This window comes from Pelecanus crispus, chromosome 2 (genome assembly GCF_030463565.1).
Source record: "Pelecanus crispus isolate bPelCri1 chromosome 2, bPelCri1.pri, whole genome shotgun sequence".
Classification (NCBI taxonomy): Eukaryota; Metazoa; Chordata; class Aves; order Pelecaniformes; family Pelecanidae; genus Pelecanus; species Pelecanus crispus.
In genome coordinates, this window is record NC_134644.1 from 59,046,275 (window position 1) to 59,063,442 (window position 17,168).

At 41.7% G+C, this 17,168-nt stretch overlaps 1 protein-coding gene across 2 annotated transcripts in view; it reads right to left on the bottom strand.

The window, feature by feature from the left end:
- The window catches only part of GLI3 (GLI family zinc finger 3), a 197,155-nt gene extending 180,230 nt beyond the window's left edge, over positions 1–16,925 (bottom strand). For both annotated transcript variants that reach the window (XM_075704872.1, XM_075704871.1), the window contains exon 1: positions 16,802–16,925. In XM_075704872.1, the coding sequence (XP_075560987.1) occupies positions 16,802–16,925 (124 nt within the window). The remainder of the gene's footprint in view (positions 1–16,801) is intronic.
- Positions 16,926–17,168: the final 243 nt, after the last annotated feature.

The window sequence follows — 17,168 nt, forward strand, 5'->3', positions numbered from 1 at the left end:
GAGCTGAACGTACATCTGCAGAGATAAATACCAGCGTATAAACAAGCTGTGATGGCTCGTTTCTTGAAACCCAACAAGAAGGCAGTCTAATAAGGGAATCACTTACACATCCTTAATTATGCTGGCTCCACAAGAAGTGTAACTATCATCTAGGCAATTCCAAAAACACAGCAACTGCAAAATAATTTATAACTCAACCATAACTGCTTATCGTGAGTAATGTACATTGCATGTTATTTCCAGATGATAGCAAAGCAGAGAGGGGTAGCACCCTGACTTGGCAAAGGTCCCTAATGACTGTCTTTCATTAACCCCAGAAAGGACGGGGGGGGGGAGAGAGAGAGAGAGTGTGCCATCATCATCACCATCACCACCACTCATCTCCTTCTAGCATCCCAGAGCTAAAGGGAACATAGGGATACTCATCCTGATACAACATGTTAACAAAATAGTATTCCCCAGAGGACACAGACAAGCTTATATAAGCAACAGTGAAACTGGGCAAGTTTCCAGTGAATTTATCCAACTGCCTGCAGTCTCCCATTTCAAGGTAGCTGAAATGCTCAGCGCTGAATAAAGTCATTTGATCCACATCCCGTGGATTTTAATAAAGAATAGGAAAGAACAGAAAAATTAGTGTTTGCTAATTTTTATTTCCTAAAACACTGAAATGTAAAACATCCTCCTCCTTTCCCCTGCCTTCACAGTCCCTTTTAGTTTTAAGCTACTCACAGGCATCTCCAGCACTGAAACAGAAAGAAATACATGTTTACGAATAGAAGCTTTACGGGTGTTTTTAAAAACCAAAAATGTTGTACCAGATACCAATTTTTTTTAAAAAAAAAGTAAAACAAAATAGAAAGTTTAACAAAAGCACTGTAAAGTCTACGCGGAATCTCCTTTTCCCTTTCTAGCTCCTTCCATCACTCCCTTCCAACTCCATTCCTTGAAATAAACTGGGATCACGTGGTAGTAGTCACATGAGCCAACTTCACACTCTTTGCTGACCTCTTAAGAGAAAGTTTAGACTGGATGGACCTATCTAGGAGAAGGGAACAGATGAAGGACCAGTGTTACCATGTTGTTTGCAACATCTGCACATTTTTATTTTTATGTCTCAGTTTTCAGGTCAGAAACTGATTCTGCCTGACCTCCAGAACAAGCGAAAGAGAAGTCTACAACCTAAAGGGACAGAAAGCTGGGAAACAGATTTTCAGTGAGATCATACCTCTTCATGGCTTATGTTTACTTTACTTAACATCCACCTAACCTCAAGGACTCTTTACATTTTGAAGAAGAATTAACTGTTGCTAAGTTCTGAATGCACTCCCTTTCAATTACAGCTTGATACCCTGAGATATACACATTGCTGCCCTCTCCAACTCCTCTGGCAGAACCAAGGAAAAGCAATTTCACTGCTCTCTTTATTGCTACAACAAAATATAAGCTCAACAAAATAAAGGATCTTCCTTAGATTCCTCTAAATTTCTCATTGTTTAGGTACACACCACGTTAAAATAAGTTTAAGCCTGCAAGACAGGGCTCTTGCAACCCGACTGCCAAGGATTTGGTTTCCACAGCAGCCAAGATTCCTGGAAATCCAGAAGCATCTGTACAAGGCAATACCGCATACAGCCAGACCATGCCTGAGACCTGCAGATACGAGGGATGCCCGTCACATCCCTGCTGAGCACATGCTCAAGGCAACCCCACTTACACAGAGGCCTGGCCAGTAAGTCTGACTTATCTGATCTGGGACTGTAAAAAGCCAGCAGTCAACACTGTGCCCACGTCCTGCTCTTGCTCTGTTCTTACTGAGGTTCTGCCTTCACTTCCCAAAGAGCCTACACATCTTGGAGGGTAAGCAATGTAAATCCAACAGGGTACACCTGGCCAAATGCAAACACAAAAGCAGCAGCCTCAATTATGTTCCGACACTCAAACCAAAAAACTCGTGTTGCTCTCCCTTCTTGTATAACATTTATGTCTAAAGGTTAACATTTTTCCCCATAATTAAGGAGTCTGAAATACAATGTTTTTCGGAGATTCACCTATTACGAAAATTCATGTTAAGTTATTCTGTACCAACTACTCTGCACCTACACACAAGCTCTTACACCTCTGCAGTTAAAGTACTGGTCTCATGAACAACAATGACTTCTGTCTAACAATGCGAAAATACTGATTTTTGACAGGTTTTCGGTCCAACTATGACAGCCAAAAAATTCACCTGAAATCTGTTTAAATGAGAGCACCACAGAGGAGCACGTTCTTTCCTTCCTTCCTTCCTGTCCTGCCATTCTTCCTTTTTTTCACTCTTTCACTCTCTCTCCCTCTCTTGTAAATACCTGGTGGAATTTTTGATACCTGTGTTCAAGATTCTTATTCACTTAAAATTATATTTTTTAAGAGTAGGCTTATTTTTAGCATCTGTTTTGAGCCTTGAAGATAAACGTAGCAATAAATCACGGTCCCTTGAAATATTTTTATTACTTGAGATGTTTTGGTATCCTTCATATTGAGGTTATTTCTCAGAGAAAAAAAATAAATAATGTATGCAAGGCTTTAATTCTGATTCAAGTTAGATGGCTGAAGAAAAAAAGTCTTTGGGAATTTAAATAGCAAAACCAACCTACTTCCCCCTGTCCTCTTTGAAAAGAAAGTGTTCAAAGCTGAGAACAGGACTTTTAAATTGTTTCCGCTCTTATATATGCAACATTAACCTCTAATCATGTCAGCAAACAAAATGGTGTCTTGGAACAGATATTTTAAGCTCAGGGTGAATGTCAGAAGAAGATGCTGATGCAGATGAAAATTGCAAATATTAAATAAAACCTACCATAAATACTTTTCCTTGACCAATACTTAGAAAACATGCCACTGACTTAGATTGGGATGAATGTTGGGAATGAAGCTAGGAGAAATCCCTTGAGGGATTCCAGATCCATGCTTTTTTGGCAGAGGCACTGTAATCCTGTACCTGTCCCGGTGTTTGAAAGATGCCAATGTCCACTCACTCTAACTCTTCAGCCAAAAGTCTCCGAAGGTAAGAAATAATTCATCACGCACACATTCAGAAAAGGAGGTTTAAAATAATGTTCAGGTAACAGCATAGAACTCTGGCATTTCTCTAAGCAGACTCCCCTGGTTTCAGTTTTGCTTTCCAGTGAGAGGCATGATCTGTTATGAAGGCACTGAAAATGCCTGTGAAAAACACAAGTTTTATAGCAGTTTCTGACTGAATATTTAAATATCAATTAAAATAAAAGGATTCCCATACTGCTCCCATGGAAGTCAATGGCAGTTGTGCCACTGGCTCCATGATAGAAATAAAGTTTATATCTTACCAAATCCCTGAAACCTCGAGTACTTCAAACTACAAGGAGTCACTCTAAACTGCATGGGAACTAAGTCATAATTATTTTTTTCTTTTTTTCTGATCACACAGAAGAGCCTTCAAATAGGACATTTGCAAAAGAAAGCACATTTCCAGGATTCAGTCCTGAGATAGCTTCATGAGAAGTTATCTCAAGTTTCGGAGGTGAAGGTTATAATTCAGTGATCAAGGGCGTCAGGAGCCCAGACGTCCCACTGAAGGGAACCAACTAAAAGACAATGGCTTGAGTAAGGAGACTGGAAAGCGACATGTCAGATTAAATATTTAAAGCCTGGCCTAGTTAAAATTGCTAAAAATCCTTTCAGTATTTCAGTGAGTTGTGGACTGGGGCCTTAAATGAAATAAAGCTCAGTCTTACCACTAAAGAACGATATGAAATTACAACTACAAACACGCCTTACCATGCACCTTTTACGGGGTTAATTTTGTCTCATCCCTGTCTCACGGTGGATCCTGCAAGTCATGCTCCCCGTTTTGAGCCCTAACCCCAGGAACGAGCGGGTGGGTGGATGCCCCCTGACCCGCAGGGAGCAGGCAGCTCTGCCTCCTCGGGGCAGCCCCACAAACCCCAAAGGGTAAGGAAAGGGCACGCTCCTCGCATGGGGAATGCCGCCCGGAACGGGCAGAAGCAGCAGGCTGGACTACCGGCAAGCTACGCCAAACGGTTGCGGTGGGGAAGCCAAGGCACCCCTCTCCCGCTCAGCAGCCACCATTCCCGCCGAGGTCTCCTCCTGGCTGTGAGAAGCCACAGCTTCCGGGGCACTTCCAATGGGAAAACCCGTGGAGAGGGAAACGTGCCACGCCGTGCAGCCGCCTCCTGAGCCCGCGCTGCACGGCTACGCCTTGCGGTCAGCGCTGAAAGCAGCCCAGGGTTAAGGGCTCAATCGTCACAGGTGCTGAGCACCCCGGGGAGCCTCGAACAACTCGCGGGGTCCAACCTCCGCCCTCCTCCTCTCCAGCAGAAATACAGATTCAAAAATAAAAGCAGGAAGACAGTTTACGAGGAGCGTTTTATCTGAGTTGAAGTTGGAGCAGGCTGTAAACTCCCACAGGACATCTAGGTTTACACTCTTCGGATGAAACTGTAAATTGAATATTAAACACACATTTTTATCAAATCATATTTCTCCCAGAGAAGGCTGAGGACTGCCTGTTTATTTTTTTAATCTGATTCGCTATGTTTACAAGTGGTAGGAAAGCTGGTTGTATCAGCCGCTCCATCTTTTTAGTTCTATTCGAGTGACTTTGATTTTGTTTTTCTAACACCACTAAGAAAACTATAATGCAAAAAAAAAAAAAAATCCATAATCTGTGAAAAGGCTCTCTGAAATCCATCAACCAAGTTGTATCCATAATTGCTTCCCTGGCTTATCAAAAAAAAGGCTCATTTGCATTATCTGTTATCTTTAGATACCCATCCTGGTCTACAAACAGAGTTATCAATCCCGTTCAGAGGCCAGTCCACAAATTGAAGTTTTCTATAAAGGGAATTAGCTATAAACAAGCCCGAGGCAATTTTCTTTGACAGCCAATGGTAAACCATAGGAAGTAACTTTAATAGTGATTTACAGTTCTTCTCTGGTTTCCATCCAACTTTTCCTTCTTGTGCTTCTGTTCCATCCAAAAAGGAATTTTTCAGATGTTCTAATTTCCCATTCAAGATGCAATCAATCCCAACTCTAGGTGTGTCTAATCCAATTTTTACGGTATGTTCATGGGCCAGCACCAGAGAAAAAGAACTCTCTTTTTATTTTCTTTCAATTGCCTCTGCTGCAATCACAAGACTTGTCATCTCCTGGTGTGAAATGCACAACAGTAGAAGAGAGAGCGAAGGAGATTTGAGAGAGAGAGAGAGAGAGAGAAATGAGCCAACCTACCAAAAAGAAGGGGAAAAGAGATACACGAAAATAACATTAACATTTTTGAATTATCCTACATACTGAAAGCTTCCATTTACCAGAATAATTAATTAACTCGAGATTTTTAAAGCCTGTATAGAGTTTTTAAGTTCCTCGTTTAAATCACAATATGCTGTTAGAAGTGGAATATTTAGGAGTGGGCTCCAGCTTCACACCACCCATCTTCCTCATCTATACCACACTGAAGTCAGATTCAAGTCCTGTACCTCCTGCTCACGCACACCACCCTTATTACGTACATGAGTAAACCCCATTGCCTGACCGCCCACACCACCGAGAGTCAGAGGACTGCTCCTCCTTTACGAACAAAAGATCTTTTCTCTTAACAGCTTAGCATACATTCTGGTTAACTCTGAACTTCCAAGAGACGCACGTTTAAAATATTTTTCCACCTCTAAAAAATAACTCTAAGCCACTAACACACACAGTGGATCTTAACGTGCATCACAGGCACAGCAAAGAAATAACAAGCAGGGCTATGGTTCCTCTCTGGGTAAACTACAGCAAATTAAGGCAAAGCAACCAAAACCCCACTGACAACAGAGACCTTCGTGGATTTAAATCTGTGAAAGCTGCTGCAGAAGAACAGAGGAGAATTACACCCAAGAGTTTAGCAATTAATAAATATCCCCTGTATCAACACAGACCAGTAAGAATTGTTTCCTTTTACATCAAGGAAAAAGACATTTATAACTCAGACCGTGAAGCCTGTACACTTTCTATTCCTTTTCTCTATATACACATATACATGGGGACTTATATATATACCTATGTGCGTGGGTTATTTTTCCTCGGATTGAACACTACCCTAATGGGTAGGCACTAATGGATTTGAAGTGATAAGGAAAAGGCGGACATGCAAAATGCTCCAGAACTTCTGTTCCTAATCAATCACCAGAGATCAGTGACATCATTCAAGCCTTTGATCAGAGCTCCCCTTTCAAGCTTAAAAAGGGGGACAGATTGACCCACACCAGCGGAGGGACTGAAGAAACACCTAGGATACGATTCACAGTGAAATATGAGAAGTCACCGGCATCCCTCTTCAGAGGAACTATCCCTTCCCATCTTCCTCAAGGAATACAGCGCACATTCCAGAGCAACCAAGCACAAACAACAGATTTATCTCTCTCCCCAATAATTAGAAAACAGCCAGGGAAACAACACATCACAAAATCCTTTCAGGCTTTATTTTCAAAGCCTGCACACACATTTTATCCCAAGCAGGCAGTTTATTACGTTTGTTTGCATTTAAAAATCTTCTCAAGTCCGTTAGTACAAAAAAAAACTTTAAAAAAAGGAACTTTTTTTTTCCAAAATGCCTGAGTGGCTTTAACAGCTGAAGGCTGACGCCCATTTTTAAAGAAGAAATCATTTTCAGGAGCACCAGCATCACGGCAAGCATTCGCTACGCTTAGCACTGCCCTTTGTCCACGTCAGGGCATTCAGAGAGTTGGGATCACTAATCCCACTTCAGCTAAAATTGAGCTCCATTGTTTCTCAGTTCATCTGAGTTTCCATGGCACTTACTAGGACTTAAGTGTTATTTACTTAGTGCGGTTTGTTAAAAAGGAAAAACAATAACTAAGTCTTAATGTGAGCATCAGGTTTGCTTTTTTTTTTCTTCCTTTTTACTTTCAATAAGCTCAAGATGCAGTCAGCATTTTACACTCTCAGAGACTTTTTCATTCTAAAATTCTTCGAGAAAAGCAAAGTTGAAAACAGACCCGAAAATGGTCACTTCATTGTTTTGGCTTGGTTTTCCCCCATCTGTATTTTTAAAAAATCTAATTGAGCTTCCTGAACAGCGACAAAAATGTAGTTTATTATCTCCCTCATCAGGTGATCAATGATTTCATTAATAAGACAGATAACAAAACTGTCATATCATCGACACAGTTATGAAAGATGATCCTGGCTTCTTGCTCCATTTTCCAAGGTCTGGGATTCTCTGTGGCAGCTCTGAGTCCATTCAATATTTTCCACAGACAGAGAAAAGTGAAAATCCATTTTGAAACCAATTTCAATTAGGATCTAGAAGCTGTTATCACAGGTGTCGCAGAATGGGCCCGTAAGTGGAAATGTCGCCTATCCATTCTGAAATGAAACCTTATCAGGGGCTACGAAGATGGCTGAGGACAGCCTATCTGTAAATTACTTTTCGTCCTGTGTTAACTCAACCCTAGTTCTGTCATATGGAATTCTTTCCAGCCCCTCGTAATAATCTAATGACTAACTAGGCGCTGCACCAAAACGGCTTTTATTCTGCTCGGGCTTCCCCCGCTGAACGGGGCTGCAAATGCAAATAACTGGAGGCGGCCAGGCGAGCCGGCGTATTTAGTAATATCATTTAAAGCTCTCATAGTTTATTACGGGGAAGTAACGGGCTTGCATTCTGAAGCCTGTCTCCACCCATTGCATTCCTGGTGATTTTTCAATTGCAAACTCCAAGGCCCAGTTATTTCATTAATTCAGCACCCAAGTAGTGAGGCTTTTCTCTCACATCTTTCAGTCTCCTTTTAGCAAATTATCCCATGACGGAGGATTTATTCAGTCAAAGACCTCGGACTTTGAGAGGCAACAAAAGAATCAAGAGACTTTCTGGTCCACCTGCCTGGCGAATGATGAGGCAGGGTAAAGCCTCCCCTAGAGAAACCAATCAAACCATTGTGTGGCACAGTCAGACCTTTTCAACTGTCAAGCCAGGAGAGCAGGAAAAGAGATGAAAGAACTCAGGATGAAGCTACCATTTACAGAACCATGTGGGAATGGTCTCCGAAGATTTAATAATTGGGATGGAACTCAACTTTCTGAAAACTAGAAGAAAGAACAAAAAAAAAAAAAAGGGGGGGGGGGGGGAGAAGAAAACGGAGAGAAAGAAGGAAAGAAAAGAGAGAGACCAGGAGGAGGGGAAAACAATACCAGTCAGTCCCAGAAGGAACTTTTCTACAAAATCCTCTGTTGTTATGCATGAACCTCTACGCTGGAAAAGAAGAGAAAAGCAAGCACACGACAGGGACAGAGAAAGCAAGAGAGAGAGTGCACAGTTTGCAAGACTAACTTAAGTTTCAGCAATTTGCCGTCTCATCTTAGGAAACACTCCATCAGTACAAATCTGTTCTATTAAGCAGAACAGAAAAATCCCCTTAGATTGGGGTATCTGGGTGCATTTTCATGCTATTGCATGTGTGGGACTTAAAGTTTTCACATTTCCACTTGGCTGCACATGGAACATGCATGAAAAGTCGTGCTAAATGAATGGAAACCAGCGTATTTTAAGCGGTTGGCATGTGCAAAGAATGTGCACACACAGCTCCTGTGTAGCAAGACTCCAGCTGATTGCAGGCACAAGATTAGGAACTGCTTTTTGATAATCTGACCCATAAAGCCTTACAGGCCAAATTTTAAAATCATCTGAACAAAACCCAGTATTTCCTGTGTACTTCTCTTTTCTTCAAGTGCCTCTGCGCACTTGAAATACACATTCATCAGTAGGTCCAGATCACATTTACAAGTGAATCAACATTTTTCTGAATTGGCGGCCTTACTAACAAAAATAGAATCTGCAAATTAATTTGTGACCACTCGCAGTATACATCAAAGGCAAAGACTTTTAATGGGAAATAAGAGAATAACACAGCAATAAAATCCATCTCATTCCCTCTTAGTTGGGATAGCAAAAGAACGCATCTCCCTCCCCTCCCACCCTCACCCCAAAATAATGAGATATGTCTTGGAAAGAATACAGAGAACGTAGTTTTAATACGGTACCTTCTTTACATAATCACATACCATACCCTAAGCACATTTCTCCCACTTACTGGCATATGTATTTAGTAACAATTTCTATGTAAGCAGAAGGTGAAGTTTTATATCTTCCGGAAAAGAAAAGGGGGGGGCGGGGGAGAAGAAGGGAAAAAGTAAATAGAAACATACAGATCAGGGATATAATCAAATGCAATACTGACATCTGATTATTTGACTAATGCCATTTGAAAACCTGTTAAGTAATTTAATTACTGCAACTGCCTTAATTTACACAGCTCAAATTGTAAAGCCAAATACTGTGCCTGCCAGAGGGGTTGCCTGGTTTAAAGTCAGTTAGGAGGATTTTTAAAAGTTCTTTTTATTTACTTTAAGAGGACGACCTACTCCGCGTAGCTCCCTTCACTTGCAGATTCCCAAGTCTGGCCTCTTTTCAGGACCCAGGAAAACTCTCAGGATGTGAGAGTTTTCTACTTTCATTTTTTTAGTGCCCTTCTGATCCTCCCCAGCAGCCTGGCACGGCACCCGTGTGTTGGCTGACACCCATTTCCAGCGGCTGGGAGGAAGATGCCATCGCTTGGAGCAGCAGTGCTGCTGCAGAGCCTTGCCACGCTGCCATGCAGCCTCTCCACTTCGGTGGCACGGGCTGGCACAGCGGTACAAGGTCATTAGGAGGCCCTTTCTCTTTTAGGGTATCTTCTGCAGAGACCAGCACTTAATGGCAGTGAGTGAGCCCTTTTTTGGAAGGCTAACAATAGCACTGAAGCTTCAGCTGACAGCAGCCATTTTCCTACTAAAAATCAAACCTCTTGGTTGCTCCTCCCCTCCCCCATCAGTACTGTGGGCTGTAATGCCTGAATTTTTTGAGGTCTGATTGATACTGGACTCGGGCAAAGCTCAAGCTACAGAGCATGGCACCTCTGCCATACTGTAAAGATCTATTTTAAACCTTTTTATTTTTATCACTTCTCACTCTATTTCAAAACCCAGGTACAATTGTAATGTGGTTGCTTGGGTGTCTTGTTTGGGGTTGGGGTTTTTTTTGGTTTTTTTCAGGAAAAAAAAAATCCCCAGTGTATAATTCCCTAAATTGAGCCTCCACCTTGTCCAAGTGGTAAGCTTCTGCTGCTAACTAATGTTTTCTCCCGATTCCACCTCGTGTTATCCAGCAGGATGTTAAGTCATTACTTACTGATTACAGTGATTGCAGGCATAAGCCACTCAATCATCTCTTTCTGGAACTTGCAAAGGGATACAGGAGGATTGACATTTAATATCCCTTACGCTATTAACCACTGCAGGGAGGGGAGAGAAGGGGGGAAAAAAGGAGGGAAATCTAGCAGAATTAATGAAGCAATACTGTATTGCACTTGCAGATCATTGGCTTTAGAGCAGGGTAAGGGTAGGGCTGGCTCACTGAGGAACAACACTAGAAAACAGTATTAGGCAGAATGAGTTATTACAGTCTACGATAAACCCTAACTTGATGACTGAAATTTTATTAGTAAGCATAAAGGACCAGGGGTGCATTACTCCGAATGAACATGTATTTCATCATCTCTCATCAGCTACTCACATCAGATTACAAATACCAAGACATGCAGTCCCCGCTTAATTACAACCTCTAATACTTTTGCTTCCAATACTTCCAAGCATCAGGAGAGCCCATCTTCCCCAAGGACAGGTACCTTCTTTTAGTTTATCCTCTCAGGACCTGGCCACAATTATTAGAACAGAAGGGTACACAAAATCTTACAAGTTCAGGTCTTCGCCTTTACTCTTCTGCACTACCACATGTGACCATTCTACCCTTATTTTTCATGCTGCTGTATGCCACTGTTACAGATAGGAATTACTTGCAGTATTTGTCCTGCTGAAAAACAAAACCCTCAAAAAAACCTATACATTGAAGTAATCACTTCCAGTATCTAATACTACAGGACGCTGTCTCCTGCTTGACCTGAAAATGAGAAGTGAAGAGGGCCCCTCCATCCCCTTTGATTTCAGGACAGGAGGAGGGCATCTCCTGATCACTTTGTAGAATCAGGTCTCATATAATCAATTCAGGACTCAATTTGCAGGCCACTAAAATACTACAGGCAATGTTTCTTGATACCTAACAACCTCTTTTGAATCCTGACCTCTCAACGGGACCCTGAGCACATCAGTCCAACAGGGGGGCCAAGAATGGGTATTATGATTAACACCTACTTTATGGTGAGCTTGAAAGCAAGCAGCAGGACAAGTAACCAACTGAAAGTTTAAACAGGAAATGTGATTCTTATGGGGTTGCAGACTGCTGAATACTTCCCTCATTCAACCCTGAAAGAACTACTAGGAAGAAAAAAAAAAAAAAGGAGACCTAGATGAAGCTGGCTCTTCTTCTGAAAGAATCAAAGTGGACGCATGAACTTCCTCTCATTTATTCATCTATCAAGCTTGGTTTTAAGTTACATCATCATTAAGATAATAATTTCTGCTTTCTATCACTTTAAAGTATGTTCTCAATAACTATCTGATTCTGATAAAGGTAGTCAAGTCCACAACCTACATACGTTTATAATTAGCTTTTTTTTCTAAGGCAGAGTAATAGGTTAATAAGAAATATCAGATTACACTGGAACAAGCTCATGGGTCAAAAACTAGACAAAACACATCAAACTGAAAATAAGTGCTTGCCTGTCAGACACTGAAGGAGTCCCTATACAATAAGTGCATTGTTTTAATACAACATTAAAAACATCAGTTTAGAGCCAAAATGTGCAAAAGAGGAAAGCATTTTAGTCACCGACAAAATTCACAAGCCAAACAGCAAATAAATCAGGGTTGAACACAGTATTACAATCTCCAAATGTTCTCCAAGAAATGCTGCAAAGTGCAGCTTTGCCTTGTAAAAGTATTAATTCAGCCCTCACAGAAATTCCCTGTACTTTTTAGAAAATAAAGCGAAAAATTAATTATATCCATGCTACAGATTAAGTGAAAAAAAAAAATTTATATAGCTGAGGGCTGTGTTAGGTTAGCGTGGGGTTTTTTGGTCAACGCCTCTTTGGAAGTACTCTAACAGTAAATCTGATTCACCTACAAAGCAAAGCGTAGAGTCGAAGCAGCCAGCCTGGTAAAGCATTACAGCGACTGCCTAACTGTAAGCTCGCAAATGCCCACATTAGGGCCAACAGAGCTATTCCTGTGCCTAAAGCGAGGCATTTGCTTGAGCACTTGCTGGACTGGAGCTCAAGACTTTACTGCAACGCTGGGACTGGGGAGGGCTGGCGATTCCCCGTGCCGGGGTGCAGGAGGGTACTGCACGAGCGTGGGCAGCACGGCTGCGCAGGCAGGGGAGCGAGCGGAGTTTTCTGCTCCGACACTGCAGTGCTCAGCCTGACATATCGACTTAGCACGCTGCTGATCTCGGTGACAGCTCATACGCCAGGCTGCGAGGCAAGGCGGCCGAGGAGCAGGCACACGGCTCGCCCTGCCAGCCCTGGCGCTCGCCGGCAGAGCAGCGTGGAGGAGGAGCCGAGAGCAAGCCTCCATCTCAGCCTTCATCACACTTCAGCAAGGCAAGCCACCGTGCGGACTCCTGCAATGCTTACAGCGTCCACCTGAAGACTTCTTTTTAATCCTGGGATTACTTGAAATTACAGGAGGTACCGTATCATCCAACAGAGGTCTAGCAAGGCAGGTTTCATGACCTGCAATACCAGGCGAAGGCTCTCCAAGGGGAGGACAGAACTAATTTTAATGAGTTTATCAATGGATACCTCTCTTCAGAAAGCCATTCCTTGCACAACTTGACAGAAACCTGCATGTGCATGCAGCAACTTCCAGGACGATGACCTAAATCCATGCACTGACGTGGCAGGGAACAGGGTCTTACTGCTTTGTCTCCAGAGAAGTGGCAGGGATGCGCCCGTCAGAAGAGAAGGCCTGACAACATGGCACCGTGGTAGCAAGGTGGTCTGGGACACTGGCCTTGTTACTCCAATGTAATACCAGTGACATGGTCACAAGGTAAAAAAAAATGTATTTATTTGTTGTCATTATTACTTTGTCAAAGCAGATCAGTCTGAGGCCATCAAATCACACAACACACAAAAGTAAGCTTACTTTATACCCCAGCACAAACCTTTTATTCACACAGACTTTTGTGAATTAACATCTCCCTTAGTTTTCTTTAGCAGGCTTCCCCCACTTGGATATTTAGCCTAGCAGTAAATACAGCAGTCAAACAAAGGAGTAAAAGGAACAATTTGCAAAGAAATGTATCCTAGTAAACTGCGTGCAGTTTGGTTGAGATACACAAAATGAAACACAAAGGAGAACAAAATCAAAAGCTTGCAAAAATGAATTGAAAACAAAGCAAGAGTGGTCCCAAATTACAAAGTCCCACAGGGGATCAAAGTGTACCCAAGATTTTTGTTAGTTATTACAAATTATTATTATTTTTTTTTACCTTTTTGATCACATGTATCACATTCTTAAAAAGAAGTTTTAATTTGCTCCAGCACTAAGACCTTCCCCACATGTTTCGGCCTGGAGCGCATTTTAATGGCGTAGTTATAAATCCCTGAAATTAGGGGTTTATAATGGAAACGCTGGCAGGCCCTTATCTAACGCAGTGCAAGCATCTTAGCAATATAGTCAGAGTCTGTAGTTAGGTGAGTGCAGCAGAAATCTTTTTTGTATTAAGTAATGACAGGAACTCAGCAGAAGTGGCTAACATGTAAACTATGGCCCGTGCTTGCTTATTGTTTGAGTCTACAGCACAGCTGGTACCTACCAAGAGGCACCCACAAGTCTGGGCCTCATAACTTGCATTGCGTAGTTAGGGTTAACACGCGAACTGCCCTTCCAGGTCACCTTTCCCACTTGCTTCCCCTTGCACCTGGGTATACACCAGGCTCTTCAATAAATAGTTTGCACATCATATGATTTAAAAGTTTTCCACACTCAATATTGATTTTAACATAGATTCTGCTTCTGGATGTTACTCATTTTTGGGAGCTGTTGAAATAATGGCATTTTCTTTGTTTCTTCATGATTGTAAGCTTTGCATAAAAGCTGTAACTAACAGTTTTCAATCTATTTATGATGCAAGTTCTGACTCTTCAGAAGACAGCAGCGCTACTGAGAAAATACTATTTTCTACATCACACCTCAGACAGCTGTCACTCAAGTATATGTTACCCTGCAAACTTTGCTAATTAATGTGTTGTCCAGAAGGAGAGGAGCACTGACATGTTGTTATGATAGGCAGATGTTGCTCTGCAATGACAGCAGAGTCTTCTGACAAAAACAGTAAGGATCGCTCTGTGGTTTTGTTATTTTTAAGGGTACCTTACCTTGTTCAACACAGCATTCAAATGCAAATCACAACCATTTAACATTACCACAGCCCTCTGCAAAAAAAAGGCCCTGAATCAACAAAGGCTGCATGTTTTGTAGGAGTGGTGTCTTACATCAACTGATGATGTTCCTGTAGTAATACTCATTCCAGCATTAAAGAACAAAAGATGCAAATGCAATGCAAGCTCCAGCTTTCATGCAAATTGGTCCTCGTAACCAAAATTCATTATCATGACAATCACATCTGCAAGAAGCAAAACTTAAAACATTGCAACAGTAAAATTCATGTTTAAGTTCCTGAAGTTTTGGTATTAGTATTTGTTTTGGTACATGCTCCATGGAGTCTCTACCCTAAGAGGAAATTTTTCATATCCAGGAAGGAATGGAATGTTTTATCCCTTTGAAGCCCAACCTGTATCTCTGGAAAGTTTCCTGGTTATACATGAAGGTAAATTAGAAACCCAAACCTTGGAGATCTTGGTGACTTTCCTAAATACAAAGACTAACAAGACCTACCATTACCCACTGAAAACAAAGGTAACTGTCATTACCTTAACCAAAGGCAGCCTCAGGCCCCAGGATGCGTACTACATTAGCATCTCATTCCATTAATAGGAGACAATTGCAGTGACAAAAATTTCTAGTCATTCATTAGACTTAGACTCATTCCAGCTCTTGGGAGTTTGATGCCCTTCACATGCAGTAATACACCACCTAGATGAAGCACGTAGTTAAGAACTAATATTACCGTTAAAGCTGATAGGTAGAATAGAGAGAGAAAATTATTTGACCACAGGGTAAATCAGTGTCAGAATTAAGCAAAAACATCTTGAAGGCTTTATTTTTAGCCCTCAAATCTAAATGTTTAACGATAATGTTAAAGCTAGCCCAAACAGTCAGAGGTATGTGCCAATATTGAGTTTGAGTACAAACCCCTGACATATCAAAGAATACGCATATGTGTTTAAGTGTGCATCTGTTTGAAAAGTTGGGCCAATGTGGAAAATCCTATTATCCAAAAAAAAAAAAAATACAATGGGGAGCTCTTCAGCTAATGTGAACCACTGTAATTCTATTGACAGCAATGGGTCTGTGCTGACTTACACCAGCTGAGGATCTAATTTCATATGCCTTGGAAAACTGATGCAACTTTTTCCATAGCTGCTCCAGAGTTTCTGTACTCTCGTGGGGATCAACTCCAACTAGCAGGTCACCAGGTGCTGAATTTGCTTTAAATCTGAAGTCCAGTCACACAGAAGGATACTGGGACATGTGCCATCTAATTTTTACGGACCCACAGAGATTCCCCTCTAGTATGGCTGTAGGATTCATGTATTTTCTGCTTTAGTCTAGTGGGAGATACATGTTTCTTTGAGAAAGCAGAAACCTTTCTTCAAGATATCAAAGCAAGAACCTGACCTGGACCACAAGCCCAGATGATTGAGCACGATGGAAGCAGAAAGGGCGAACAGGAAATGTTTTGTCAGGAATATACCAGGACTCCAAAATATGCAGAAAGACATCTTCTGGGTTTTAGCCATTATTAGACTGATTTGCAAAAACGAAGTTAATCCGCAGCTATCCGAAATCCACAGGTCTAAACTCTGCCCACACTTGTTCAAGCAATTTTCTTTCCTAATGCAAAGGGAGTTTTGCATTAGTAGAGACCAATATACTCAGCCCTCTCACACTGAACGATAAAAGGGCCAGGGCTGGGATTACACACTCTCCGGAGAGGCAGAGAATATGTAAAATTGTCCAGTGAGGTAATCTCTGGGGAGAATTAAGCAAACTACTCCAGTTTTGCAAATCTACAAGCTGTACATTCACAACTTTGAAATGAATTCACGGGAGGATACACTCTTAGCTTGATGTTTTGTCCTTGGCCATTAAAGAACTTCGGGGAGGTGGTGGCAACCCTTTGCAAGGAGCAAGTTTATTTGTAAAAGAAGAGAATAAAAAAACCCCTTTGCCATTAATTTTGACAGAGTTACTTCTGTCTCTTTTGTAATAACTAATTATCTAACTAGTGTAAGAGATTTCAATGGCCAAATGCAAAGCACTTGCAAGCCCTGCCAGGCTAATCAAGACAATTTTCAAAACGCCAAAACCAGGAACTTCCTATAATAAATAACTTAGCACATTTACATATCAAATTAGAACATCTGGAAGAAAAAGACTATGCCTGATGCCAAAACAGGCCTTATTGTATCCTGCCACTTTCCACCACCACCACTGCGCCTTATTCGTTTTCTTTAGCCTTTCCTTAGAACAAACACTGATCCAGGTGCAAATGCTCAATTCACAAGGAATGCAGTGAACATAAAATTACTGTAGGTTTGGCTGCTAGTAAATCCCTGCTGTTACTCACCATTGGAAGTTGTGCTGGAGGCAACAGCTTTCTCACTGACATCTGTTCGACTGGAGCATTTCACGATGGAATTCTCCACTTTTTTCTTCTCCGTCGTGGTAGAGCTATGGGACTGCGCCTCCATGATGACTTCTCATTACTTCAGCTCTCCTTGTACTAATACCTGAATGAAACAAGAGAGCCATAAACTTTAAATAGTATGCAAAAGCTCAGCCCAAAACCGCTCACACCTCTCACCTGAAGAAGAGCCTGCAGCACAACTGAATTAGCAGTCCACAGGCCATTTCTGGATGCCCATCAAATCATGTTTGCATGCATGAATTCCTGAGGAATTTAAGGAAACACTAACACCAAAAATAAGTATGTC